Source organism: Castor canadensis, chromosome 17 (genome assembly GCF_047511655.1).
Source record: "Castor canadensis chromosome 17, mCasCan1.hap1v2, whole genome shotgun sequence".
Lineage (NCBI taxonomy): Eukaryota > Metazoa > Chordata > Mammalia > Rodentia > Castoridae > Castor > Castor canadensis.
Window position 1 is genome coordinate 653,117 of NC_133402.1, and position 24,298 is coordinate 677,414.

The 24,298-nt window shown below is 58.6% G+C and overlaps 3 protein-coding genes across 9 annotated transcripts; 1 reads left to right on the plus strand and 2 right to left on the minus strand.

The window, feature by feature from the left end:
* Positions 1 to 1,562: 1,562 nt before the first annotated feature.
* Rpusd1 (RNA pseudouridine synthase domain containing 1) lies at positions 1,563 to 4,577 on the minus strand. 3 transcript variants are annotated; one of them, XM_074058959.1, is made up of 7 exons: positions 4,443 to 4,577; positions 4,157 to 4,298; positions 3,866 to 4,055; positions 3,608 to 3,731; positions 3,341 to 3,443; positions 3,112 to 3,213; positions 1,563 to 2,725 (listed from the first exon to the last, which is right to left on the minus strand). In XM_074058959.1, exons 3-7 carry the CDS (start codon positions 4,045 to 4,047, stop codon positions 2,316 to 2,318), a joined length of 921 nt encoding a protein of 306 aa, XP_073915060.1. In that variant the 5' UTR covers positions 4,048 to 4,055; positions 4,157 to 4,298; positions 4,443 to 4,577; the 3' UTR covers positions 1,563 to 2,315. The 3 variants fall into 3 exon arrangements, with proteins under 3 accessions (XP_073915060.1, XP_073915061.1, XP_073915062.1); XM_074058960.1 differs by having other exon boundaries at positions 4,153 to 4,298; XM_074058961.1 differs by lacking the exon at positions 4,157 to 4,298 and having other exon boundaries at positions 4,501 to 4,520.
* Chtf18 (chromosome transmission fidelity factor 18) lies at positions 4,280 to 13,209 on the plus strand. 5 transcript variants are annotated; one of them, XM_074058954.1, is made up of 22 exons: positions 4,280 to 4,923; positions 5,085 to 5,282; positions 5,365 to 5,512; positions 5,678 to 5,846; positions 6,365 to 6,457; positions 6,544 to 6,596; positions 6,702 to 6,840; positions 7,267 to 7,476; positions 7,959 to 8,056; positions 8,345 to 8,468; positions 8,558 to 8,709; positions 8,810 to 8,903; positions 9,228 to 9,326; positions 9,396 to 9,526; positions 10,205 to 10,370; positions 11,070 to 11,294; positions 11,374 to 11,523; positions 11,615 to 11,745; positions 12,279 to 12,423; positions 12,537 to 12,668; positions 12,925 to 12,982; positions 13,073 to 13,209. In XM_074058954.1, the coding sequence occupies exons 1-22, from the start codon at positions 4,833 to 4,835 to the stop codon at positions 13,207 to 13,209; spliced, it is 2,943 nt and encodes a 980-aa protein (XP_073915055.1). In that variant the 5' UTR covers positions 4,280 to 4,832. The 5 variants fall into 5 exon arrangements, with proteins under 5 accessions (XP_073915055.1, XP_073915057.1, XP_073915059.1 ...); XM_074058956.1 differs by having other exon boundaries at positions 10,223 to 10,370; XM_074058958.1 differs by having other exon boundaries at positions 9,498 to 9,526; positions 10,223 to 10,370.
* A 55-nt stretch (positions 13,210 to 13,264) lies between these two features.
* Gng13 (G protein subunit gamma 13) lies at positions 13,265 to 13,674 on the minus strand. The gene is made up of 2 exons (XM_020176383.2): positions 13,549 to 13,674; positions 13,265 to 13,419 (listed from the first exon to the last, which is right to left on the minus strand). Exons 1-2 carry the CDS (start codon positions 13,644 to 13,646, stop codon positions 13,314 to 13,316), a joined length of 204 nt encoding a protein of 67 aa, XP_020031972.1. The 5' UTR covers positions 13,647 to 13,674; the 3' UTR covers positions 13,265 to 13,313.
* Positions 13,675 to 24,298: the final 10,624 nt, after the last annotated feature.

The window sequence follows — 24,298 nt, forward strand, 5'->3', positions numbered from 1 at the left end:
ACCCTACAGCTGTACTTGGCAGTGGTAAGGAGCAGTGAGGCCTACCAGCCTCCAGTCTAGAAGGGTCTAGGTTTGGGGGAAGGTCCCAGGCAGAGATGGCAGGCCTACCCTGAACCCCAGTGCTGGCCCCTGAGGCCGTGACCAGCCTGTTAACGAGCTTCAGAACTTACCTTAGAGCAAGTTTTGGCTAAGTAAGGTCTTAAGGTGGCTCTGGATACTGGGGGGGGGGGGGGGCGGGGTGTCTGTGTGTGGAGGGGGTGGGAGTTCATGTGGTGAGGGTCTCCACCCTCCCTGGGGCAGACAGAGCTTGTCTACACATGGCCTGAGGAACAGGGCCCCGTGGGCCTGGGGCAGCCGGAATCTTGGTTTTTCAGATGAGGAAACAGAGGCCCAGAGAAGCTGAGTTGTCCAGGCAGCAATGCTGCCCACATTGCTTGGTCACTACCTGGAGAGCAAGTTTCAGGATGTCTTAGGACAGTCCTGCCTGAGGTCTGGCAGGGACTCCCAAGGGCCACCAGGGTGTGAGGTGGCCCAGCCTGTGGGTCCAGCCCTGCGTTTGCTTTACTTGCAGCAAACTGAGGGCACCTTAGAGTTCAGGTACAGGGAAATGGGCTGGCACTCAGCAGTGCCCCCGTGTGGTATCAGCAGGCACGACAGCAAGCCAGGTTGGCATGAGCCCTGGAGGCTGGGCCTTGGGGTAGGGTGGCAGTGGAGGATCTCAGTGCCTGAGCCTGCAGGGACAGGGCCAGGGGCCTATAGAGAGGGGGCCCACGAGGCCCAAATCATGCTGCCAAGGAAGCAGGAAATGAGCCAGACCATCTCAGGTGGGAATGCTTAGAAACGGGGAGTGGAGTGGAGCACACGTGGTGAGTGGTGTGGGTAGTAGGTTTGGTGAGGGGGGAGCATGCCCTGAGGTCTGGGCTTGTCCTCCTCTGATCCACTCCACCTTCCCTTTACAGATAAGGAAGATGAGCCATGAGAAGCAGCAGTGAATGACCCAGGACCCTGTTATTCTCTCCTTACCTGTAGGGTCTTGGGGAGACACAGTGGGCAGCTAGCTTCTGAGGTCCGGCCCAGGGTTGGGGTGGGGCCATCCAAGTAGCCACACCTTTGGGGGACAAACTGAGCAGGTGCCAGGACACTGGGAGGTATGACCTCAGATGGGTAGTTGGCTTGAGTGGTAAAGGCTGTTGCTCTTCCCACAATCCCTGGGGCACTGGGACCCAGGCTGCAGGCTGATGAGGGTCAGTGGTTCTACCAGGGACCCTGGGCTCAGCCAGCTGTATGCCGCTGCTTTTGGCTGAGAGGGCTAAGGTCCTCTGGAGACCCCATAACTCAGCTTCTGCCTTCCTAAATTGGCTTCCATGGCCCCCAAGCTGGCATTGCAAGGTGTTCACTGCCTGTGGGGAAGGGACAAGTCATCAGCTACGGTCTTCCGGTCTGTTGTGGGCCCTGCTGGGCAGTATCAAGGCAGAGTTCCACCAGGTGCAGGGAGGAGGCCTAGGAAGGGTCTGGAGCATCCCAGGACCCCCACATTACATACACTCATGGCCACTCTTGGGATTGGTCAGTGAGTATTTATTTGTAATCCTAGACCCCAGATGCAGCCAGGGTGGAATGGGTGTGTTGTGGGGGACAGAGGAAGTGAGGTCTAGGGCTCCTGGATTGGGCCCTGATAGCAGAGACAGATACCTCATGGCTGTGTGGTAGTCAGGCAGGTTGTGATGTGGCAGGAGAGCTGTAGCTGGGAGCCCACACAGCAGAAGCAGCACCTACATCAGGCTTGGAGGGATGGGTGTGCATAGAGGGCGCCTCTATCAGCGTCCCCACACATTTCCCCATGCCCATGGAGGCAGAAGGGGGAGGGGGAGAGCCTGGGCAGAGTCCAGCAAAGGCAAAGGCACAAGGCAGGCAGGGGACAGGCAGAGGGCTGCAGAATTAGATGGTCTGAGTGGAGCAAAGCACTTCAGAATACAGGAACCAAATGGGCCTGGGGTCAAGGCTAGAATGGCCCTTCCTGGTCCCTCTGTAGGGGCCCAGCCTGGGGGCAAAGTCTGCCCAGGTCCTGGCTCTGCCCCTGCCAGCTGGGTGGCTGCAGGCAAGTCTATAAGCTGGCCCTGGGGTGATGTTTTGGAGGCAGAAAGCTGTTCCAAGAGGAAGAGACTTGGCTTCCTCTGGAGGAACTCTGGAAGGCTTCCCACTGAGCGTCTCTCTTGCAGCTTGAGTACACCATCCTTCAGCAATCAAGGCTGCTTGGTGCCCCTGCTGGCCTCGCCACTGAGTCCAGCCCTGCTCCTGCCCCAGCTCAATGGCTCTCAGTTTTGTGGCTCCAGTGTCCACTCTGACAGCCATTGCAGGCACGAGGCTCGCTGTGCCTCAGTCTCAGGAGGGGGCCGGCCTGGCCCAGGCAGGGGTGCAGAGGGGCTGCAGGGCTTGGGTTCCCCATCCATGGGGTCAGGGTCGGGGGCAGCCTGTAGGGCTTGAACAAGCTGGTCAAGTGGCTGCACCAGGGTGTGGGGACGCCAGCAGGCATCGAGGGTGGGCAGGAAGGGGTCTGGTGTGCAGGCTTCCACACACTCGGCCTGAGTGGGGATGCGCAGGTAGAAGGCGTGCAGCATCATGCGGAAGGGCTGGTCCTCCCCTCCCACAGCCTGGCCGTAAGTCAGGTCGCCCACAACGGGATGGCCAAGAGCGCTGCAGTGCACACGCAGCTGGTGAGTCCGGCCTGCAGGGTTGGGGGGTTGGGGGGTCAGGCTGGGATGGGTCTGTTCCATGCCTATACCCCCAACTTGCTTACATCATATCCAGCAAATTCTCTTGCTGTGGCCTTGGGACCTCACAGCAGCCCCTTGGGACAAAGAGACTCTCCCTGTCCCTTGCCACAGATGAGAGTCAGGGCCCAGGACAAGAGACTGTTCTGGGGCTGCTGCTGGTGAGGGCAGAGCTAGGTGGACACCAGAAAGACCCTCCAGGGTGCAGACGGGAGCCAGCAAAGACTTAGCTGTTGGTTCTACCCAGATGCTCAGGGTGATCCCAGGAAGGCTGCACTACCTCTACCTCAGGATCCTTTCCTGTGTCAGTGGACCTCTGCCCCATCCTGGCTGGACACACCTGTGAGTGGCTTCAGCAGCACTTTGGATACGGGGTCACCAGCATACAGCCCATGTTCCAGGACTACCAGCTCTGTGAGACTTGGCTTTGGGTTCTCACAACCTGGATGCAAAGGCAGATGTGGTGGTCAGCTGGGCTGGCCCTCAATCTACTCCTCCCTGGACTGGGCCTGTTCATGCAGGGTCCCTGCTGGAGGTAGGCCCACGGCCCCTATCCCCAACCACCTTACCCTGTGTGCCCTCGATGCACATGGTGTGGGTCCGGCCTTCTGTACTGTTTCTGCCAATGGCATAGCTGATGGTCACCTGGCTCTCCTGGACATGGCCCCGAACCTGCCAGGTAGGAAGCATCACAAGCAGCTCATAGGACCGAAGTCTGCCTGATATCCAGATGGCCACATGGGTTCTTGGGGACAGCTTGGGTGTGAGGAGCCTGATGAAGTGGGCTGGGAGTCTTGAGTCCCCATCCTCCACCCTAGGGACAAGCCAGGCCTTACCAGTGCCAGGTAGGCTTTGGTAACGCGCCGCTCCTTGAAACATCTGTATGCACTGCCTGCAGCTGCCTTATTCAGGGCCACGCACAGCGCCCCACTCGTGGAGAAGTCTAGCTGGTGGCAGAACCTGGGGAAGGGCAGAGGAGCAGTGGTGGCTGGACCCCGATGTATTCTGGCTAGCACATTCTGGGCAAAGTCCACCATCTGAGCCACTTCCCTTGGATGGACACTGCGGTGGGGCTACCTATGTTGGCTGTGTACCTGAACCCGTAGCAGGTGTCAGGGTCAGCCAGTTCTGGGAAGCGGTGCCGGAGCTGCTTCTGTAGGGTCAGGGTTTCGCGCCATGTCTTGCTATCGATGCGCAGGTCCCAGTGCTTGTTCACCACCAGGAAGTCACTGCTCTGGTACACGATGGACAGGTTCTCCATGGTGCCGGGCTCCATGGTGGGGCCTGCCACACAGCGGGGAGTGAGACCTCGAGCATGGGGGGTGCCTGGCTCTCCTGGCCTCCTGGTCTGCAGCCACTACCCCCTGCCCCATGTGCAGACCTACTGTTTGCCTGCACCCGATGGAGCCCTTATTGCCTTCCACAGGGGGCCAGGCTCGAGGCACCGGATGTGGGTAGGGGTCCGGCCAAGATCAGGAGAGGCTGCCTTGCCCTAGGCTGAATGCTGGGGTTCTCCACGTCCCAGACCTGGGAGAAACAGCCTGGTTGTCCAGCTCGCCCCCTCATGCCCCCGCCCCGCCACTTCCCCGCCAGGGTATGGACCTTTCCCTGAGTAGACAAGGGGCGAGAACAGAGACTCCGACTTCATGCCCCGCCCACTTCAGGACCAACCTGCAGCCCGACCCGCGGTCCAGGCTGTGCTGTTCCGGCCCCTATATTACTGCCCTACCCTAGCTCCAGCCCCGCGTACTCGCGCCGGGATACCCAATACCAGGGAGCTAGGCCCTGCCTGCGCGAGCAGCCCCGCCTCCACCCCGCCCACGGCCCGCCCCGCTCCTAACAGACGGCTACACCAACCAATAGTGAACGCTTTAAGTTCGGGACTCCGAGCCTTGCTCCCGGCAAGCCTGTGCGCGCAGCCCCAATTGACCAATGATGAGCGCCGCTGAGCACGCCGGTCGCTGATTGGCGGCGCCAGGACGCTCTGGGGGGCGGTGCGCGGCGGCGGTGGCTGCGCGGGAGGTTCGGAGCGCGCGGCTGGGCTGCGGGAGCAGGGCGGTGATGGAGGACTACGAGGAGCAGCTGCACGGGGTCGAGGATGACTTCCACAGCCAGTTCGCCGCCGAGCTCGAGGTGCTGGCCGAGCTGGAAGGTGGGCGTGGGTACTCGGAGCGCGGCGGGGTGGTGGCCCACCAGGCAGTCAGAGAGGGCTTCGCGGAGGTGGGCAGCGGCCGTGCCCAGCGCAGAGGGAGGATGCACCGAAGACGGAGGTCGGTTCCTGTCCTGGGCGGCTGCTGTAAACCTCTCTATCAGCAGGGACGCCGCCCCTGGAGCCCTCCAGGGACCCGCTGCCCTCCGCGGGCCGGCCCGGGCGGACGTTCGAGGAAGCCATCGCTGGGGGGGACGCTGCCATCCGCCGCTGTCTCGCTGCGTCTCCAGGGAACTCCAGGCGCAGTGCCAGGAAGCGGCAGGTGGATGCGGATGTCTGGAGAGTGGAACCTCTGCACCTCAGTATGTCTCTGGGCGGTCCCAGGGCACCCAGGGTGGGGGTGGGGGCTGGGGATGGCCTTCTCTTCCCTGCGTGTCTCTGCAGCCCCGAAGGTCAAACGGCCTAGGCTGGAGGTGGTGAAGAGGCTGAATTTTGGCCCAGACGCGGAGGAGCTCCAGTTTCCTGACTCTCCACCTGAAGGCATAACCCCCCCACCAAGTCCTGAGGTCCCCCCCGAGCTGTGGAATACTGGGTGTGTGGCTTGTGGCACTGGCTCCCTCCCCCCTAGCTCAAGAGAGACTTGGAAGGATGGTGTTCACTGGATAAGGCCCTGGGAGTGGAGACCTGTGGGATCGGGTGGCTGAGATTGATGACAGGAGGCACTCATTCCTCAGACTGAGTCCTGGACCCTTCCTAGGCCCCCAGATGCTGGTGGTGATCCGGGTCTCACACACGCCTCACAAGGTGCCCGCAATCCCGTCCTGAAGCGGCCTCCTGTCTTGGAGGATTATATCAATGTGACATCCACTAGTGGTGACCGGGCCTTTCTGGTGCTGCGTCCTGACCCCACTGGCACCGGGGTGCAGGTGGGTGCTGTGTGGCCACAGACATAGAGCTGGTGATGGCCTTGTAAGATGCGTGCTGCCCAGGAATGGGTTCCCAGTGTACCTCATAGCAGACTGGGACATAAGGTCATACCTGTCTGATTTGCTGGCAGTGGCCATGTTCACGCAGCCCAGGGTTGGAGAGAGCAAAGCTGCTTAGAGGACACGGCCTTCTGGCCCCACCCTGTATCCATGCTGTGTGCATGACCTGGGGAAAGGGCCCTTCTACCCCTCCCCCCACTTTTGGTGGCACTGGGATTTGAACTCAGGGCTTAATCCTTGCTAGGCAGGTGCTCTACCATCTGAGTCATGCTCCCAGTCCCTTCCTCCCCCTCTTAAACTTGTTGTCTTTTGGACCCAATCTATTGGGGTATGTTGTTCCTGGTCAGACAGAGCCTCACCTTTCTACCTTGGCCAGATTCTGTAGGGGAGGGCATTGTGGATGGCCCCATGATCTGGGAGGGGGTCTAGAGGTGACAGCTACCTTCCCCTCTACCCAGAGCCCTCTCTTTGATGTCCAGTGGCGAGGCTGGGGCCAGCTGAACCTCCTGGGTATGTCCTTCACCTCCCTGAAGGAACAAGTTGACAGTGAGGTAGGGTCTGCAGAGTTTACTGGGAGAGTGCTGGGGGTGACTGGCTGCTGGAGCCGTGCTGACCCCAATCTGTTCTGTTTGCATAGAGACGACAGCAACTGCTTGAGGAGGCCCAGAGACTCTCAGACACACTGCGCAGGTGACTCATGGGCCCTTCTGCCCCTGGGACCTGTACTGGTTCATGGACTGACCCTGTGAAGGGTCATGGTCAGGATGCATTGTCTCAGGACACAATACTCTCCAGCTTTAGGTCTGAAGAGGAGGAGGCCCAGTCTGCAGGGGCCCCTGAAGAGGAGCTAGCTCATGGCCGAGACAACCCCCAGCACTGCCTGTGGGTGGATGAGTTTGCACCCCAGCACTACACAGAGCTGCTCAGTGATGATGTGAGACCTTTTCTCACTCAGATGTGACCGGCTCCCCTGTTAGCAAGAGGAAACCTAGGACCCAGCTGTTCTTTGTATTGCCAGCCTACTGGAGTGAAGTGGGGACTGTAGTCTGCCCCATTAAATTGTAAATGGGGAAGCTGAGTTGGCATAGGGCTAGCTTGCTGCTGGGTACCTGTACCTTTCTCACCCTCATAGCAACTGGTGTTGGGGTACCCCAGGGAAGGAAGTGAGGGGAGGTGCAGAGGCTGGGGCCAGGGATGCAGGCTTCATGTGAGTCCCACTTTGTTGTCCACTGGCAGGTGACTGAGGCCTGGGCCTTGCTCTTGAGCCTTGGTGTCCCTGTCTGTTGTGAGACTTGTGGCTGCAGGATGATGTGAGGGGTAGTGGGGATCCTACCCTTATGCCCTACCTCCCTTCCTGCAGTTCACCAATCGCTGCCTCCTCAAATGGCTGAAACTCTGGGACCTGGTGGTGTTTGGCCAGGAGAAGCCCACCCGGAAGCCCAGGCCCAGTGTGGAGCCTGCCCGGATTGGGAAGGAGGCTACTGCTCCTGGCAAGTGGAAAAGCCATGAGCAGGTGCTGGAGGAGATGCTGGAAGCTGAGTTAGATCCAAATCGGCGGCCCCGGCAAAAGGTGAGTCCCACCCAGCCCTGTGTGGACACCTCTGAGCCTGAGGTTTGGCTCTGTGGGCAGCTCATGCTATTGCAGCCTCTGTGGTCCACGAGGCGCCTCTAACACTTCTAGAGGCGGGCATGATGATGTCAGGGCTAACGGGAGATGCTGATGTGAGTTTGAACTTGAACCCATTCTGTCTGGATAAAGCAAACACTACTTGGAGGGCTCTGCCTCATCAGCATGATATAGTGAACCGTGGGTGGTTTCTGGGGCCAGTCAGACGGATCCTGCTGGGGCTCTGTCAGGTCCTCACCTGACTTGCTTCTTGCAGGGTTCTCCTTGTTCTGAGCACACTGCGTGGTTCTCATTTGAGGGGCGGGTGGGAGAGGAAATAGCTCTCAGCACTACCTAGCCTTGTGGGGCAGTTCCAGCCTCTGGCTGTCTTGCAAGTGCTCCCTGGAGACCTGGGCTGTGCAGCACATCTTCCATCTTGGCTGCAGGTGGCGCTGCTGTGTGGGCCCCCAGGGCTGGGCAAGACCACACTGGCACATGTGGTTGCACGGCATGCTGGTTACTGTGTGGTGGAGATGAATGCCAGGTGCGTGGCTCGTTTTTGGGTTTCCTGTCTTGTTACGCCTTGGCTTCTGCCCCAAGACTTTGGTGCGGTTGTTCCTACCTGGCAGGTGGGCCTGGGGTCTTGGGTACTTAAGCTAGCGCAATGCTTCCTTCCCTGGGGCTTGCTAGGGTTGGTGGCAGCCATGTCCAGTGGGAGCCTCGCAGTGTAGGCATGGCTCTGACCTCAAGGTCATCCTGCTGAGCTACTGGCTACCACATGGGCTGAAGCCACAGCTGTCCAATAGTCCCTCTCCTGGCCTCCCCATTCCAGTGATGACCGCAGTCCTGAGGCCTTCCGAACACACATTGAGGCAGCCACCCAGATGGAGTCGGTGCTGGGCGCTGGTGGAAGGCCCAACTGCCTGGTCATCGATGAGATTGATGGGGCTCCTACGGTGGGCCTCCTTGCTGCCCCAGGTGATGGGGAGGTAAGGGGTGGGAGACACGGGGGTCTCTGCTCACCATGCCGCTCTGCACCCCTAAGGCTGCCATCAACGTTCTCCTGGGCATCCTGAACCGCAGGGCTCCACAGGAGGCAGAGTCAGGGGCCCCATCTGTACCTGCAGGTGGGGGCCGGCGGCGCCAGGCGGAAGGAGGACTCCTGACAAGGCCCGTTATCTGCATCTGTAATGACCAGTGAGTGGGGGCGTGGGACTGTGCCTCTTGGGCAGAAGGGTTGCCTGGCCTGGCCTCCTGTGCCTGCCCATGGCATGGTCACTGCCTTATGTCCCTGCAGGTTTGCACCATCCCTGCGGCAGCTGAAGCAGCAGGCCTTCCTGCTCCATGTGCCTCCAACTCTTCCCTCCAGGCTGGTGCAGCGGCTCCAGGAGGTCAGCAGAGCAGGACGAGTGGCCAGGGGCTGTGTAAACCAGTTTGGGTTGGGAGAATGGGGCTCTGTGCTGGTCTCTCTTCCCCACTGTCCCCTCCAACATTGAGCCCTCTGGTTATCTACAGCTGACCTTGATCCTCTCAGCTTGTGGTGGACAGTCAGGTGAAGATGGGGCTGGTCATAGGGACCTGCTTGGCACTGGTGGGATTGTTCACCTGTTTCTAGGGAGCAGGGCTGTGGTCTTAGGGTGGGCTCTGTGGATGTGTCGGACTGGCCGTGTGCCCCTTAGTAGTGTGTGAGCACTATGGCATTGTTCTCTCCTTAGATCTCCCTTCGGCAGGGCATGCGGTCCGACCCGGGAGCACTGGCTGCCCTCTGTGAGAAGACTGACAATGACATCCGCGCCTGCATCAACACTCTGCAGGTGGGCAGGTGGCCTGGGTGAGGTGAGGTGGGATGGGGGCTGCCTCTCACCCCACTGCTCTGTGTCCAGTTCTTATATGGGAGGGGCCGGCGGGAGCTGAGTGTGCGTGATGTGCAGACCACCCGTGTTGGCCTCAAGGACCAGCGCAAGGGGCTCTTCTCTGTGTGGCAGGAGGTCTTCCAGCTGCCCCGGGCCCAGAGGTAGGTGATGTGGGCAGGCCAGCCTTGGCCCAGCTCAGATGGCAATGAGCCCAGGACACCCAACCTCGTGAATAGGCCAACACCACCTTGACTGACAGAATGAATACCCATGGGGCCTGAGTCTACCTGGCCCACCCTCAAGGATCTGCAGTGGCCTCCACTTGAAACTCCTCTGCATCCACATCCTTCAGAGGCTGTCAGGACTGCACACTGGTGGGGAGAGATCCCCAGGATGTTGCTGGAGCTCCATTGCAGCTCTGCCTGCCTCAAAGCTGTGTGTGACCCTGAGCAGGGCCACAAGTCCTCAGGTGTCTGGGAGCAGTCATGTATCTGTCTGGATCTGGGTTTGGGGCCCAGGGCGTCAGTACCCCAAAGACCGAGGGGAGGTGCTCAGAGCCTCCTGAATCTTGGGATGCTGTGTTCCTGGCTGGCGCCTGAGGGTGACTTCCCTGAGCCATCAGGGTCAGTCCTGAGTGGGGTTTTCCTCCCAGGGCCTGGGACTCCGCTTGAAGAAGTTTCCCAGGTCGCCAGCCTCCCCGTACCTCTAGGGTGACACAAGCCCAAAGCCCAGGCCAGTGAGGACGTTGCCTGGAAACCTGAAGGGGGCATATGGGGTGGGTTATGAGCCTGCAGGTAGATGGGTGGAGGTGCCCTGCTTTTAACTGGATTCTTCCCCAGCCTACTGTCTACTCACAGGCGACTCGTGGGCCAGGACCTGAACCTGCCAGCCCACGCACTCCTGCTCGATGATGGGGACATGGGTTCCCTGACCCTGGCCTCCCAGCGCTTCTACCACATCCTGCATGTCACCACCTCAGCAGGCGAGCATGAGAAGGTGGTCCAGGTATCTGCTCTCTACTGCAAACCCTTCCTGCCCTTGGCCTCCCAAGCTGAAGGGAGAGGATGGTGAGCGGGAGGTACTCTGCAGTGAGGAGTAGAAATGGGCAATGGAGAGGCCTCTGAGGGGTGGTGCCACCAGGAGGAATCCTCAGGAGCTGGGAGGGACAAGGATGGGGAGGCAGGAAGCCTGAGTATCTGACAATGGGTCACTCTGGCTGCTGGTTGGGAACAGAGGGGTAGGGGTTTTAGGAGCCTCTGTAGTCCAGTCCCTGGAATGTGGGGGATTCAGGAGCCAGGAGGGGCTGGATTCTGGATGTAGGGTACACACTGGATAGAGAGCAGGTGGGTGAGGTTTTGGAGGGCCTGCCTAAGCCACCTCACAACTAAGCAGCTTTGGATTAGTAGCTGGGAATCCTCAGCCAATCCGGAAATCCGCAGTGTGACACAGCTGGTGGGGACAGGGTGACTCTATACCCTGGGTTATGGTGAACTGGATATCCTTTATTGCTCCCTGAGGGCGGGACTGGGGGGGGGCTCTTCATTAAATGAGAATGGGCAGCTCTAGGTGGACCCCTCAGCCTGTTACTATTCCCTATCCCTGGACTTTGCAGGAAAAGAGGTGAAGAGGGTCCTGTTGGTGGTGCTTGTGCTATGGGTGGGCAGTGCCAAAGGCTGCAGGGACTCAAGACCTTATTGCCTGCAGGGCCTGTTTGACAACTTCCTGCGTCTGCGGCTTCGGGACTCCAGCCTGGGCACCGTGTGTTCAGCCCTTGACTGGCTGGCCTTCGACGACCTGGTGGAGCAGGCTGCCCACCATGGCCAGAGCTTCCAGCTTCTGCGCTACCTGCCTTTCCTGCCTGCGGCCTTCCATGTACTCTTTGCCTCCAGCCATGTGCCACGTATTACCTTCCCCAGCAGCCAGCAGGAGGTGCGCCTGTGCCTGTCTGAGCCCTGGTCTGGCCCTGGGAAGTTCTTTCCACCTATTTCTGGCTCACTATCTGCCCTAGGCCCAGAACCGGATGAGCCAGACCAGGAACCTGATCCAGACGCTGGTGTCAGGCATTGCACCGGCCACCCGCAGCCGGGCCACACCCCAGGCCCTTGTCTTGGACACCCTCTGCCTGCTCCTGGATGTCCTGGCCCCCAGGTTGCGCCCTGTGAGTGCCAGGCACAGCGGACAGGGCAGGGCTTCTGGCCAGGTGGCCCTGGTCTTACTCAGCCTCCTTGCCTTTGCTCACCTGCCTGCAGGTGAGCACACAGCTGTACAGTGCCCGCGAGAAGCAGCAACTGTCCAGTCTTGTGGGTACCATGTTGGCTTACAGCCTCACCTATCGCCAAGAGCGCACACCAGATGGGCAGTACCTCTACAGGCTGGAGCCGTGAGTGCCCCAAGCACCCAGGGCAAGGGAGGCCTGGGGGGGGGGCTGTACTGTGGGTGCCAAAGCCAGCATGGTCTTGGCAAGGTGTCCAGGGGTGGTCAGTTCCAACTTAGCTCTCAGCCAGGTATGACTGAGGAGGGGGCACCACACCCCCAGGTAACTCAGAGCTGTCCAACCTCAGCTGGTTGGCCCCATGCATAACTAAAACTCCCCCAGCTCCAAGAGGCATAGCAGCAGTGGACCTGGTGTCCTGCTGCCCCAGTGAGGTCCTGCATCCAGAATCTCAAATCCTGGTCTTGCCTATTGTATTGTTCTCTCCCTGCAGCCCTGGGCAGTCTCCCTTGTCACTCACCTTATAGTTGGGGTACTGAGGCTCAGGGGCTTTAGTCCTCATCTGCATGGGGTTGGGGTGTGGTAGTCCCTGGACCTTATACCCCAGCTCTCGAGTTAGGGTGATGGGGCTGCTACATCAGGCAGATCTCTGCCCTGGCCCTGCTGACCCATGCTCTGGTGACCTTTGGCCACGCGAGCAGGAATGTGGAGGAGGTCTGCCGCTTCCCTGAGCTGCCTGCTCGCAAGCCCCTCACCTACCAGGCCAAGCAGCTCATTGCTCGGGAGATCGAGGTGGAGAAGATGCGCCGGGCAGAGGCTGTGGCCCGGGCTGGAGTTGGCCCCCAGGTGAGCCCGCCTTAGGGCTTGGGGCAGAGTGGGGCCTGGGTGGGTGGGGCTCTGGAATGGACATCCTCCGCGGTCTGGCTCCGCTAGACCAGCCCTCACCACACTTCCTGCAGGTGGACCAGGGCCCTCCGGGGTCTGGAAATCTGCCGGAGGGTGGTGGGGATAAAGGGGTGAGACGGCCTGCCCCACGCAACCACGAGCAGCGGCTGGAACACATCATGAAGAAAGCAGCTCTGGAGGAGGAGGTACAGGGCTGGGCTGAAGTGGCCGTGGGAATGGGGGCAGAGTGGGTGACTGGGCATCATGGAACAGGGTGGGCCAGCTGTTAGTCCTAAGGACCACTTCCTGGTCTAGCTGGAGCCAGTGGGTGGTGGGTTGGGAAAGGTCTCCTTAGCCCCTGGCCTTGCACAGAGGTGCTCAGGCTTCTTCTCCCTGGAAGTGTCCCTGGGTCCCCACCCCACTCATCCCCTGCCAGCCTGATGGCCCTTCTTTCCCCACCAGCCTGAGAAGGACTTCTTTGGGCGTGTGGTCGTCAGGAGAGCGGTAGCCCCAAGCACAGGTGTGTGGACGGTGGAGTTGCACACTGAACGTGGGGTGTGGGACATGGCAGGCTGGGGTTGGCTGAGGTGCAACTGTGTGGTCCCTGCAGAGGCCAAGGCCCTGGAAAAGGATGCTGCTGAGTGGCGCATGGGCACAGCGGTGGGCAGGAGTGAGGTGTGGTTCCGCTTCAACGAGGGCGTCTCGAATGCTGTGCGGCGCAGCCTGTACGTCAGGGACCTGCTGTAGCCCCGCTGCCCCCAGAATGTGGGTCACTGTCCCATAGGGAGTGTACAAAGGCACAGACCTGGAGAAGTCTTTATAAAGTCACCGCTTACACAGTGCAAGACGACTCACAGGATGGTGCACTTGGCCTTCTCCACCCAGGGGTTGTTCTTCATCAGGTCGGGGTTCAGGAAGGGGTCCTTGGGGACCCCTTCCTCGATCCACTTGAGGAGCCTGCAGGTTGGAGCTGGGTGAGTGCTGGCCCCTCCCACAGCACCTGCCTCCTCTGCTCATGGGCCTGGCTCACGCAAATGAGCAGCGTGGGGCAGGCAAATGAGATGCCGAGGGTGGAAGGGCACTCACTCGGGTATGGTCTTGGAGGACATCTCCCTCTTGAAGGCCAGCTGGTACTTGAGGCTCTCCACCTCCTTCTTCATCTGGGGCACGTCCCACTCCTCCATGGCGTCAGGGGCTTCGCTAGTAGCCAGCCTGGGGCTGGAGGGCAGGGAAGGAAGCAACAGAAGCTGGGGCTGACCCTCTGCAGTCACTGTCCCCTCTTCCAGAGCCTCCCAGGACAAAGGGAAGGAGGAAGAGGGTTCCACCTGCTGCCTGGGGACAACCTCTGGGGCCACACCTCCTTTCAGCCCTTCTCAAGGTCCACAGAGGTGGTGCCAGAGTGCAGGACCCAGAGACCATCCCATAAGGTCTGACTAATGAGGCCCCATGTGTTTCCTCCCCCCCAAAGGGGCTAATTAACTGCAGAGCAAACTTTCTGCCCTCACAAGGCCCAGTCCGTTAACCTCCCTGTCTCTGGAGGTAGTAGGGCAGCTTAGCGTGCCTGTACCAGTCCCCACCCTTCTTTGGGGGTCGCTTCTTGGTCAGACTATCCTGTGACATTGGTGGGCAGGGGCCCCAGGAGGCTCACCCCTCCAGCCTTCTTTTGCTCAGGCAGAGGCACCCTGAGGCCCTGGGAGGATTTACCTGTGATTTGCATCTCTGGCAGGATGGGGGGGGTGCCCTGAGGGTCCGGGGACACTAGAATGGCACGGGGCCAGTGTTTGACAACAGAACAGCTTGTGAGCTTTTGCTAGCCACTTCTTAGTGACAATGGGTCTCACCCTTTGTCCCTCCTATCCCCAGGCCACTCAAGGGGGCCAGCCAGCCCGTTCCCCATTCCCTGGCATCCATTGGGAGAGGTCTAGCACTGTTTTGGGGGCCTATTTTAGGCCAGGCCTGGCACTCCAAGGCACAGCCCCCATCCCAGGATGCTATGTCGGGACCCAGCCAGGGGTCCCAAGACTTGGCCATGGTCAGTGCACACCCAGACTGGGAGGGCCAGCCAGGAGCAGGAATGGGAGCCAGAATGGGCCGGCATCAGGCACTGCATACAGGATGCCTCCCAGAGACCCCGAGTTCCAGCGCCCCACCCTGGCCGGGCTCTTGAACCGCGGCCCCGCACGCGGACAGCCACGTGGGCGCAGGATCAGCTCCGGACCTCCGCGCGGGGTCCGCCCGGGCTGGGGACATTGCCGCCGTGGGTCCTACCTGTGCCGCTGCTATCGCGGGAGCCCGGCCGCCGCCCCGCCGCCCCCGGCCAGGCGCACGGCGGCGCACACGGGCACTGCGGGCGGCGCGCACGGCGCAGGACAGACGGGGCCGCGCCGCACGGCGCCCGCTCCCGCGCCTCCGGGGTTGCTCTGCCGGCCGCCCCGCATGGGGAGTTAGGGTCGGCCTGGGGTCACTGATCTGGTCAAGTTCGAGAGTTCTGGGACCCCTGTTTCCCCCAGGACGAGGGACTGGTTCGTTGGACTTACTTTGGAAGGTGACGCGAGAGGCAAGTGATGACAGGGGCGAGAGATGTGCGGAGTGAGCCTGGGCTGGCGAAGCGAGGCCGGCCGAGCCCTGCCAGGTGCCCCGCCCACTCCTGCCACCTGGGACTGGCACGCCTCCGCAGGGCTGGGCTGACCCCAAGAGCTCCCCCCTGGGCAGCGCTGCCCGCTTCTGAGGGTCTCCCCTGGGGAGCTGGACGGGCAATGGGGACTGTAGACTGGTTCATGCTCTCCCTTTGGGGCTAGTCCTGGGCTGGGAGGTCTTCAGCCCCGGTTGGGTGGATTCTGGGCTGCTTTGGGGTTAGTACTGGAGGTAAGTCGTACTTCATCCAGCCCAAGACACCTCTCTGGTCAGGACCCTTCCACCCTTAAATACCGCAATACCTTCACTACATCCCAGCTCAGGCAGCTGGGAGGAGTGGAGAAGGGGCCCTGGACCCTTTGCCCCACTGTGGCCTCTGCAGTCAACTGAGTACAGGTGACCCTCACCAGTGTACACTAATTAAGCATCATGCCGGCCAGGAAGTTTGCCCTGAGGGGCCCCAGGGTGTGAGCTCCTGCCAGGGGCGTGTGCCACTGAAGTTACTCCCTGCTCTGGTCCCTCTTCCCCACTCCCAGGCAGTAGCCCCCAAATGGCAGTAGCTGGAGGGTTGAAAGATGGAGCTGCTTTTCAGTTGGCCCCGCAGCATGCCCACCTGTGGGCACTGCCTTTGGAGGTGAGCAGCCCAGGTGCTCAGCTGAGGCTGTGGCCTTTGGAGGCTCTGGAGAGCGGAGCCCTTCCTCAGCCATAGGCCCTTTGGGCTTCATGCCTGACAACCCCCTGCCTTGCACCTCTAAGGCCCTGCAATGGGGCTGAGGTAGTTGCCTGCCCTGCTTTCTTCCTCTTGGGACAGCTCTGCAGGGCAGAGGTAATTCTCCCTCCTCAGACTTGCTTCCTGATGTCCTAGCACCCTGGGTACACTCTACAAACCCCAGGAGGGGCAACCTGGGGACAAGGAGGTGACGCATGTGCCAGGCTGCATCCTGGGCTGGGGCTCCCAGGCAGCAACACCAGCCCCAGGGAGGGAGGGGGAGCACCAAGCTCAGGCCAGGCTGCTCTGAACTGGTGGAGGGGGCAGGGCCAGGCCCTCAGCAGATGCTGTACATCTGTGGGCTGTGGACCCATTAAACTGGCCATTCTGCCCCTGCCCCTCAATCTGGGGCAGGATGAGTCAAGGTTAGACCCATGATCCTGGGCCCCCCCACTTCCCAGTGTGCCAGGGAAATGGCTCAGAACTCCTTGGGGTCCCAGGACCCTCGAGTCACTGGCAGACTTCCCTGCTGTGGCTTAGCAAAATGGGTCACCTGCACCTCTTATTTCCTGATATGCATCACTGTGTGACTGCATCAGGAGGCACCTCTGGAACTGGGGCATGTTAGAGAGTCGAGGGATTATTTTTATTGTGGCTCTGGGGGGTGGGGTAGTTTAAGGCCAAGGACATGGACCTTCTCAGGGCAGATGGCGGACCTCCTGGCAGGGTGGGGGATGGTTGCATCTTTTAGGCCCTGGGGCCATGCTTACCCCTCCTGCTTAGGCTCCTCATGACTAAGTGTGTGCCCTGACACTTGGACTGGTGTGAGGGTCTCCTTGTGGCTCGGGGAGCAGAATAGTGCCAGGTGTAAAGGGGCCCTGGCCAGAGGCCACAGGATGGCCCTCATACACTGGAATGCAGCAGTAGTCCAGGGCTGGGTCCTGGTGGGGACTTACTGGGCCCCAGCGTCTGGGGAGCTTTCATTGCTCAGGATGGTAGGCAGTGGGCCTGGCATATTTCTGTGTGTCCTGATGGGGCACTAAGGTTTCTGGGCTATGGCTTCGTATAATTTACTGGACCCACAAAAACCAACTGGGGGTGCTCAAGCCCCCAGTTGGGGTGAGTGGGGTGAGGGAACTGCTGGGAGAACAGAGGCCCTGTATCTGCCCCAGGGTATACGTGGGTTCTGGAGCATTTCCTGTCCGTGGGGTGCTCCTGTCACACACTGCCCCTCGGATCCTTAGAGTTTACAAGTGGTGACTGCTAGCCCAGGTGGGTGCAATGGCCGCATCCACCATGGTGTGAGGGACCTTGAGACTCCTTCTGTTCCTCTGAGCCCTCGAGACCTTGTTCTGGCTAAGACGGGGACCCCACAACCCTCTAGTTCTCACCTTCCTGCCTAGGCTGCACTTAGAATCCCCATAGTGTTCAGGCCCAGCCCCTTCAGGTTGGAATCAGCCTGAGGGACCTGGTGCTTATGGCTCTAGGCCATAATTGTGACCAGCTTCAGCAGTTCTTATTGGGTACAGGACTTTCCTCCCTCTGACTGACTCAGATGCCTGCAGCCGTCCCGGGGGCTTCTTTTTGAAATTAGGCCACTAACTGGGCCACCAGGTGAGCACACACAGGTTCCTTCCACTGACCTAGAAATGGCCCCCCTGGGGTCAAGAATTCCCAGTGGGTCAGGTGGGATTTTTTTGGGGACGGCACTGAGACCCCATCCATGCCTAATAGAACCTGCAGGAGAAGTGCAGGACTGGGGCCCCTTGTGCTGATTTTAGGGCACAGGCAAAACTAGATGAAGGGTGCTCTGAACTCTCTCCCCATTGGCAGCACCAGGAGGGAGGAGAGTGAAGCCCAGAGTGCATGGGTCACTGGACACAGCCTGGGCTGTGGTCTCTCCAGGTGGGGCCAAGGCTTTACTGGTCCCTCTGTCATGAGGTCCCTAGGGAGGGATGGGGAGGTTGTGTTGGAAGGTCTGTGTAGGGAAGGAGATGGTCCCTGGCCCCAGCGACCATCCCTGCTGACAAAGTAGCCAGTGCTGGCCTGGAGCTGAGAAGGGAGACTGGGTTGGCCGTTCTTCACTGCCCTGTGCCCATGAGCCTGAGGGCTCAGTGTGAGGCGCAGAGCTGCACCAGGCAGGCAGGTCTGTGATACCCTTTTTCTGGGACTCGGGACAGAGGCTGAGCTGGAGTTAATGTCCTTTGGTTTCAGGGGACATGCTGATTTGGTTCCTGTCCCTCAAAACAAAACTGCAGAGGCAAACAAAGGAGTTGAGAAGATGCCGAAGGAGACATTTCAAGTTAAACAGAGTTCATAAACAAACTAGACTGTAGATGGTGGCTCACTTCTCTAATCTTAGCTACTCAGGAGGTGGAAACTGGAAGGATCATGGTTGGAGGGCAGCTAGGGGCAAAAAGTGTGAGATACCCCTGACCCCATCTCAATAAACGGCATGGTGGTGTGTGTCTCTCCTCAGTTATGCCGGAGGCTGTACTTAGAACTGTAGTCCAAGGCTAGCCTGAGCAGAAACGAAAAACCCTATCTGAAAAATAAACCAGAAGAGGGTTGGGGACTCAGGTTGTACAGTGCCTGCCTATAGTAAGTGTGAGGACCTGAGTTCAAACTCCAGTACGACCAAAAAAAATCTCTAGATGGTTTTTATACTGCCATAGAAAGGTAGCAAATGATTTTAACAATTTACAAGTGCAAAAATCAACCTATTTCCAAGGAAGCCACAGCTGTTCAGCTCCCATATACTTCATTTACATCAGATGAGACATCTGACTGTCACCAGTAGGTCCCCAGCTCTCCCCTGGCCCCATCAGGAAACATGGTACCCTAAACCTCTTGATCATCCGAGGAAGACCATCTGGAAATGCAGGTGTCTCCCGCCAACAGCAACCCCACAAAGCTGGGTCCCGCCAGGGTGGGGACAGGAGGCACTGGGATGCTGCAAGGACAAAACCCACACTGGGTGGTGGCACAATGTGAGCTCCTCACACACTGTCGCCCCCCAGTGTTCCCGGAGCAGTGCCTCCCTTCCCCCATACACTCACTCTGTGGAGGTGGACCACAGGCTGGGGTGGGACACCACCCCTGATCTTGGCATCTGCAGTGTCTTTAGAGGGATGCTAGGTGCTGGGGCCAGGGCACAGGTTAAGCCAAGAGCATCAACTTGGCAGGAGTTGCACGTTACTCAAAACAGATGCGGTGTTACCCACTAATGGTCCTCACCTACACCTATTGGGAAGGTCTGTGGGGGATAAGGAAGACAGAAAGTTGTCCACTAATGCTGACCATGACTGACCACAGGTGGCCCAGGCCCACCCCATCCCTAGCCAGTGGTGTTGAGTTGGCCACTGACGGTGTCCACCTATTTCTAGGGTCTCTGGGTAGCTTTGGGCCAACAGCCCCAAACATGGCCCTCTGGTTTTAGAAGAGGCCCTAGACACACAGATGGACACTCAGTTTGAGACGGTAAAAATTGAGCAGTTTGTCTAAGGACACCTAGAAAAGATGAGACTGTGTTTTCATCATTTCTCCATCCTCCTTCATCCCAGTCCAGGCAGGGCTTGGGGCTGGCTGGCCCCAAAATGCTGCCCATCCTAAGCGCCCATCACTGTCAACCATTAGACACACTGTGCATCCAACTGGGTCTCCAGGAGCCTGGAGTGGCCACTCCAGCAGAGGATGGTGGTCCTGCCATGTGTGGCCACCTAGTGCTGCCTAGGGTCAGGGCACCCACCAAACAGGACCTGGATCTGATTGGTGAGAGCAGCCAGATGCCACAGCTGCCCATGGCTGGCCTAAGAACCCTCTTGCTGAGAGCTATGCCACACCCACATGGGGGACCTGGCATGTCCATAGCTCAGTGTCTTCAGTGGGTGATCAGGCCTTCTTGAGTGGAGCCTGCTACAAGACCAGACTTGTGTAATAGGCCAGCTCACATGCCGGCTGAAACCCTGTGGGACAGAAGGTCAGAAGTCTATGTGTCTGAGCACAGAAGCTCAGATGCAGGAAGCCTTATTGGGCCACAACTTCTCCACCCCCCCTTTCCAGGCACAGAATGTTCAGGCACCTGACCTGGTGCCCATAGGCAACTTCTGTCATGTAGGTCTCTTCTAATAAAACCAGTGATGCTAAGGGCAACACAGGGGCAGATCCCAACACACCGTGTGTGCCCCAGAACAAACACGCACCCCAAAAAGTGGACTGGTGACAGTCAGATTGGCTACCATGTATGCCTTGCCCCCGCTGGGTATGGTCTTGGGTCTGGCAGTGGGATATAGAGAAGGCAGTGTCAGGAGGGGCCAGGTCTCAAAGCCGACCTACATTGTGTCCTTTGAGAGGAGTGACAAGAACCAGGACTCTCAAAGTGCAGCCTCTTCTCACCAGGCCCCACTTGGGGGATACCCTGGCCTGAGGCCAGTGCAGCAAGCTTCTGGGTGTACAGGGGCCACTTACGCTCAGGAGCCCCTCACACAGTGCAGTGCAGTGGTGGCTCATCTTTGAAGAGCCCTTCTAGAAATAGTCCCAATGCACACAGGGTTTTCTAGAGGGGCAGGTGGGAAGGTTGTCCCCTGGCAAGGACATCCCTGTTCTCTGTACCTTTCCTGACACTCAGCCAGGGTCCATGGGTTGGGCCTCATCCTGATGGTGAAGGTGGTGTCCAGCAGCTAGGGCAGCACAGGATGGGCAGGAGGGGATGGGTTCCCCTGGTGCCCTGTGGGAGGGTGGAGGGGACAGAGGTGAGTTCGCTGCTGTCACAGCTGGAGGAAAGCTGATAGGTGACCACATCCTAATGCAGAAGTCTGAGGCCTTCCGGGCTTGGGTGTGTAGGGACTCTTTCCTGCTGTGATATTGAGACCCATTCGCCTGCTGCCACCTACAGCAATCTCATGATTCAAAGCAGGTACCTTTGTGTTCTGTGTCATGCTGAAGCCCAGCCTGCTCCAGTGGGGGTCTTTACAGACAGTCACATACATGTGTCCCTCCGGCCCCATATCCGTGCTTGAGCCAGGGCTGAGGGTCAAGAGGCAACAGCCTCTCTCAGCTGGGTGGCCGAGGTCTGGACCCCTGTCCAGTGTGGCATGTCCCTTGGTTGGCCATAGTGTCCTTAGGAGTGGTGGTCAGGCTCTGGGTCTGTCACTTGGCTCTGCTGTAGAAAGACCCCTTGGAGATGGGTGGGCAGAATGGGCTCTGACAAGAGGGAGCCCTCTGGATAATGTCCATGGAAGGGTGAGCTGCCCTCAGGTGCATGGAAGCCAGCTGTGGTCTGGGTGGATGGACCCCCAGGTCTCTGAGCAGGACACCTGGCCTTAAGAACTGCCCTGGTGTCTTTATTCAGTAGCATGTTCCACTCCTGCCCCAGGTTTCAGTTCACTGGCTGACCTCAGCCTCTGGCTGGTTAGAATCACTCTGTGCTCTTGTGCTGCAGGGTAAAGGGGCTGAGTGTGTGAGCTGCACCATGAGTTATCCCCTGTGGGTTCTCACGCAGATGGCCTCCCAGCTCTCGGGAGCCTAGTTTATTGAGAGGTGGTTCATTGCTCTGAGCTGACTGAGACTGCTGACTGAGTCACAGAGGGGCCCTGGGTATGTCATTAGCCAAGAAGACCCTGCTGGGCAGCTCATGGTCCCTGATCCTCTCCATTGGGCCAGACTCCTTCTTCATTGCTTGCCTGTTCCTAAGACCCTGGCTTGCAGCTGGCTGTGGGTGGCCATTAGGGAGCTGTGAGGCTAAGGAGGCTGAGGAAACTCCTCCCCCATCCCCTACATCCTCACACTGAATCACATGCACCAAAGATGCTGGTGCCCAGTGGGTTCTTCCAGGTGTACTCCTCTCTTTGCCCTACCCCACTTTCCAGCAAGACATCCATTTTCCACTCTGTCAAGTAAGCCAGTCGCGTTTTGGCTATTTAAAACTGTCCAGCAACTGATCCCTCAGCATGGCCAAAAGGTGGATGAATGCTTTAAAATGAAGGGGACAGTTTTTGTCTTTTCACGTGTGCATCTGTCTATGATGGACACTCTGGATGAGCCAGCCTGTCAGTCACAGAGAGGGGGTGAGGGTCCCTCAGCAATGATGCCATTGGGTCCTGGTATGGGGCCTGCTCCACCCACAGGACATGCATTTGGACACCAAATCCGAGTCAGTAGGCCAGATGGCTTCCACACATGCCACTGGACCAGCATAGGGTGGTGATCTGGGGCTCCATGGGTGGGTGTTGAGCTTAATGCTGGCTGGCCAGGGTGTTGTCAGGTGCACAAGTGAGAAGATAAGGATGTCCTCTTGACCTATGGTTTTCACTTACCTTTTGGCCTGAATCTGTGCCAGTTTTAAGGGGTCAAAACATGACTGGCTACCTGACAGAATGGAAAATGGGATTTTTTGGGGAACTTCTGTTGTCAGAGTCAGGGCTGCTGGGTCAGAGGTCCGAGGGCAGTAAGACCAGATTCTTTGGGGGCTTCTGTCTGCTCTGCCTACCAGCCCTAGGAGTCAGTGGTCTTAGGTAACACGTCTTCCCATTTATTTCCCAGGCTTCCTGCCTTTGTGCCTTGCCTGGGGCTGTACTGGGCAGACCTCACCTCTCCAGGTCCTGGGGTCCATGCATCACCCAGCAGAGAAGCTAACACTTGATGGCAGCAGCAGTTATAACCTGTCCTCCTGGCAGTGTCTCTAGAGCCCTTAGCAGTGTGCAGCATGGATGGCCAGACCCACGGCCAGGACCTTCAGAGGGAGGCAGGGGAGAGTGCAGGTGGTGCTGCCAGGGGTCCTGCTCACAAGTCCCCCCAGCCCGGAGCGAAAGACCAGACCGCCCAGCACGGAACCACAACGCCCCACGGGGCCAATGGCCAGAACCAGGCTCCGTCCTCGGCGACTGTCGCTTACTTCCGCCTTGGGGAGCACTTCCGGCTCGGAACCGGAAGGGGCGTGGCACGAGGGCGGGCTGCCGGCGCGGCCATGTTGGAATCGGGCGGCGGCGTGGTCGTGGGCGGGTTGGCCATGTTGGAGTCGGGCACAGAGGCAAAACTGGTCACTCTGCTTAGTAATAAGTTTATTGCATTTCGTGACCAAAATGTCATTGCATTGTTCAAAGTCGTCTTTACTCTCAGAGGTGTAAAACATTTGGAAGGCAAGGCACACAGGTCTAGGGGAGCACACAGCCCTGAAGGATGCCCAGTGCCCTTGTAAAAGGCTAATGACCAAGTCCATCCTGGTCAGTGTTGGGTCTCGGTGACTTTGACATTGTTGCAGTCGCCCGAGCAAAAGCCATCATGAGAGAGCGGTGGCCATCCTCGCAGAGAAGGAAGAGCTAAGCCCAGAGGGCTGCAGAGTAGGTCAGGTGCACAGCAAGACCCTGTGGCTGGTTTTGTCCAGTGGAAGCAGCGCAGGTTCTAGGTCACAGATCCCAGATCCCAGCTGAAACCATGTCATCTTACTGTAAACCGTCTGGCTGGGGCTCTTTTGCTCTTCCTGGTTACAAATCATGGGCTGGTGTTGGGGAGCAACTCCAGTTGTTCTGGGCCCTTTGGCAGGTTTTTCCAATCCTTAGCCAACAGCTGTGGATGACAGTAGGAAGCAGCAGGTGGTTCCTGCAGATCCTGGTCTGGAGGGAGGCAGGAAGTGTTACAGCTCTTTGGCACCTCAGGGTTAAGACCCAGGGGGCTGTTTTTCACTACCTCCTGGGTGCTGTCTCTGCAGCAGCTACTTCTCTTTATGTTACCAGCTCAGCCCCTCTGCTAATGATGAAAATCAGAACAGGAAAGAAAGGACACTAGAAAGAAACCTTTATTGAACCTGCCATTTACGCCACTAGGGGGGCAGCTCAGGAGGGGGACTCCTAGTTGCTCACACAGAGAGCTAAATAACCTGCTTATATAGCCAGAAGGAGATGTGGTAAGGGTGTCTACATCAATCATGACAGTCTTTCATGCAAATGAGGACTGTGTTTGCACCATTTATGGAATAGTTCCTGTCATTAGTCATGGCAGCCTCTTACGTAAATGAAGGACTGTGTTGGCACCAGTCACAGGTCTTCTGCTGAGCCACTAGGGTATGTGCTGTCCTTCTGGCCTGGGTGGAACTGGTTGCAGGGTCTTGTAGAGTTCACTGAAGTTTGTGGAGGCAAAAGTCTGGTGTAAGCTAATTATTGGGACAGTGCCTTCAGCAGCCAGAGTTGTACTCCAGCAGCAAACTGTGGTTGTTGTATGGCTTCCTCAAGATGTCCATGGAGTGTGCAAAGTAGTTGGTGCAGGTGCCAGGGCAGTCCAGCTGACTGCTTCACTAGCAGTCCTTCACTCAAGGCAGCCAGGGCTGGGGTGGGGGATGGCATCTATCAGGTGTCATTAGGGAGTGAAATTGCCCTGACCCTCAACATCTCTGCAGATTTAAGAAAAGTAAACATAAAAGGGGGTGCTTACAATAAAGCATTATAGTCACAGTGTTTCTCTAACAGTGTTTACCTCCTGCTCCAGTGCCCCATGGAGAAG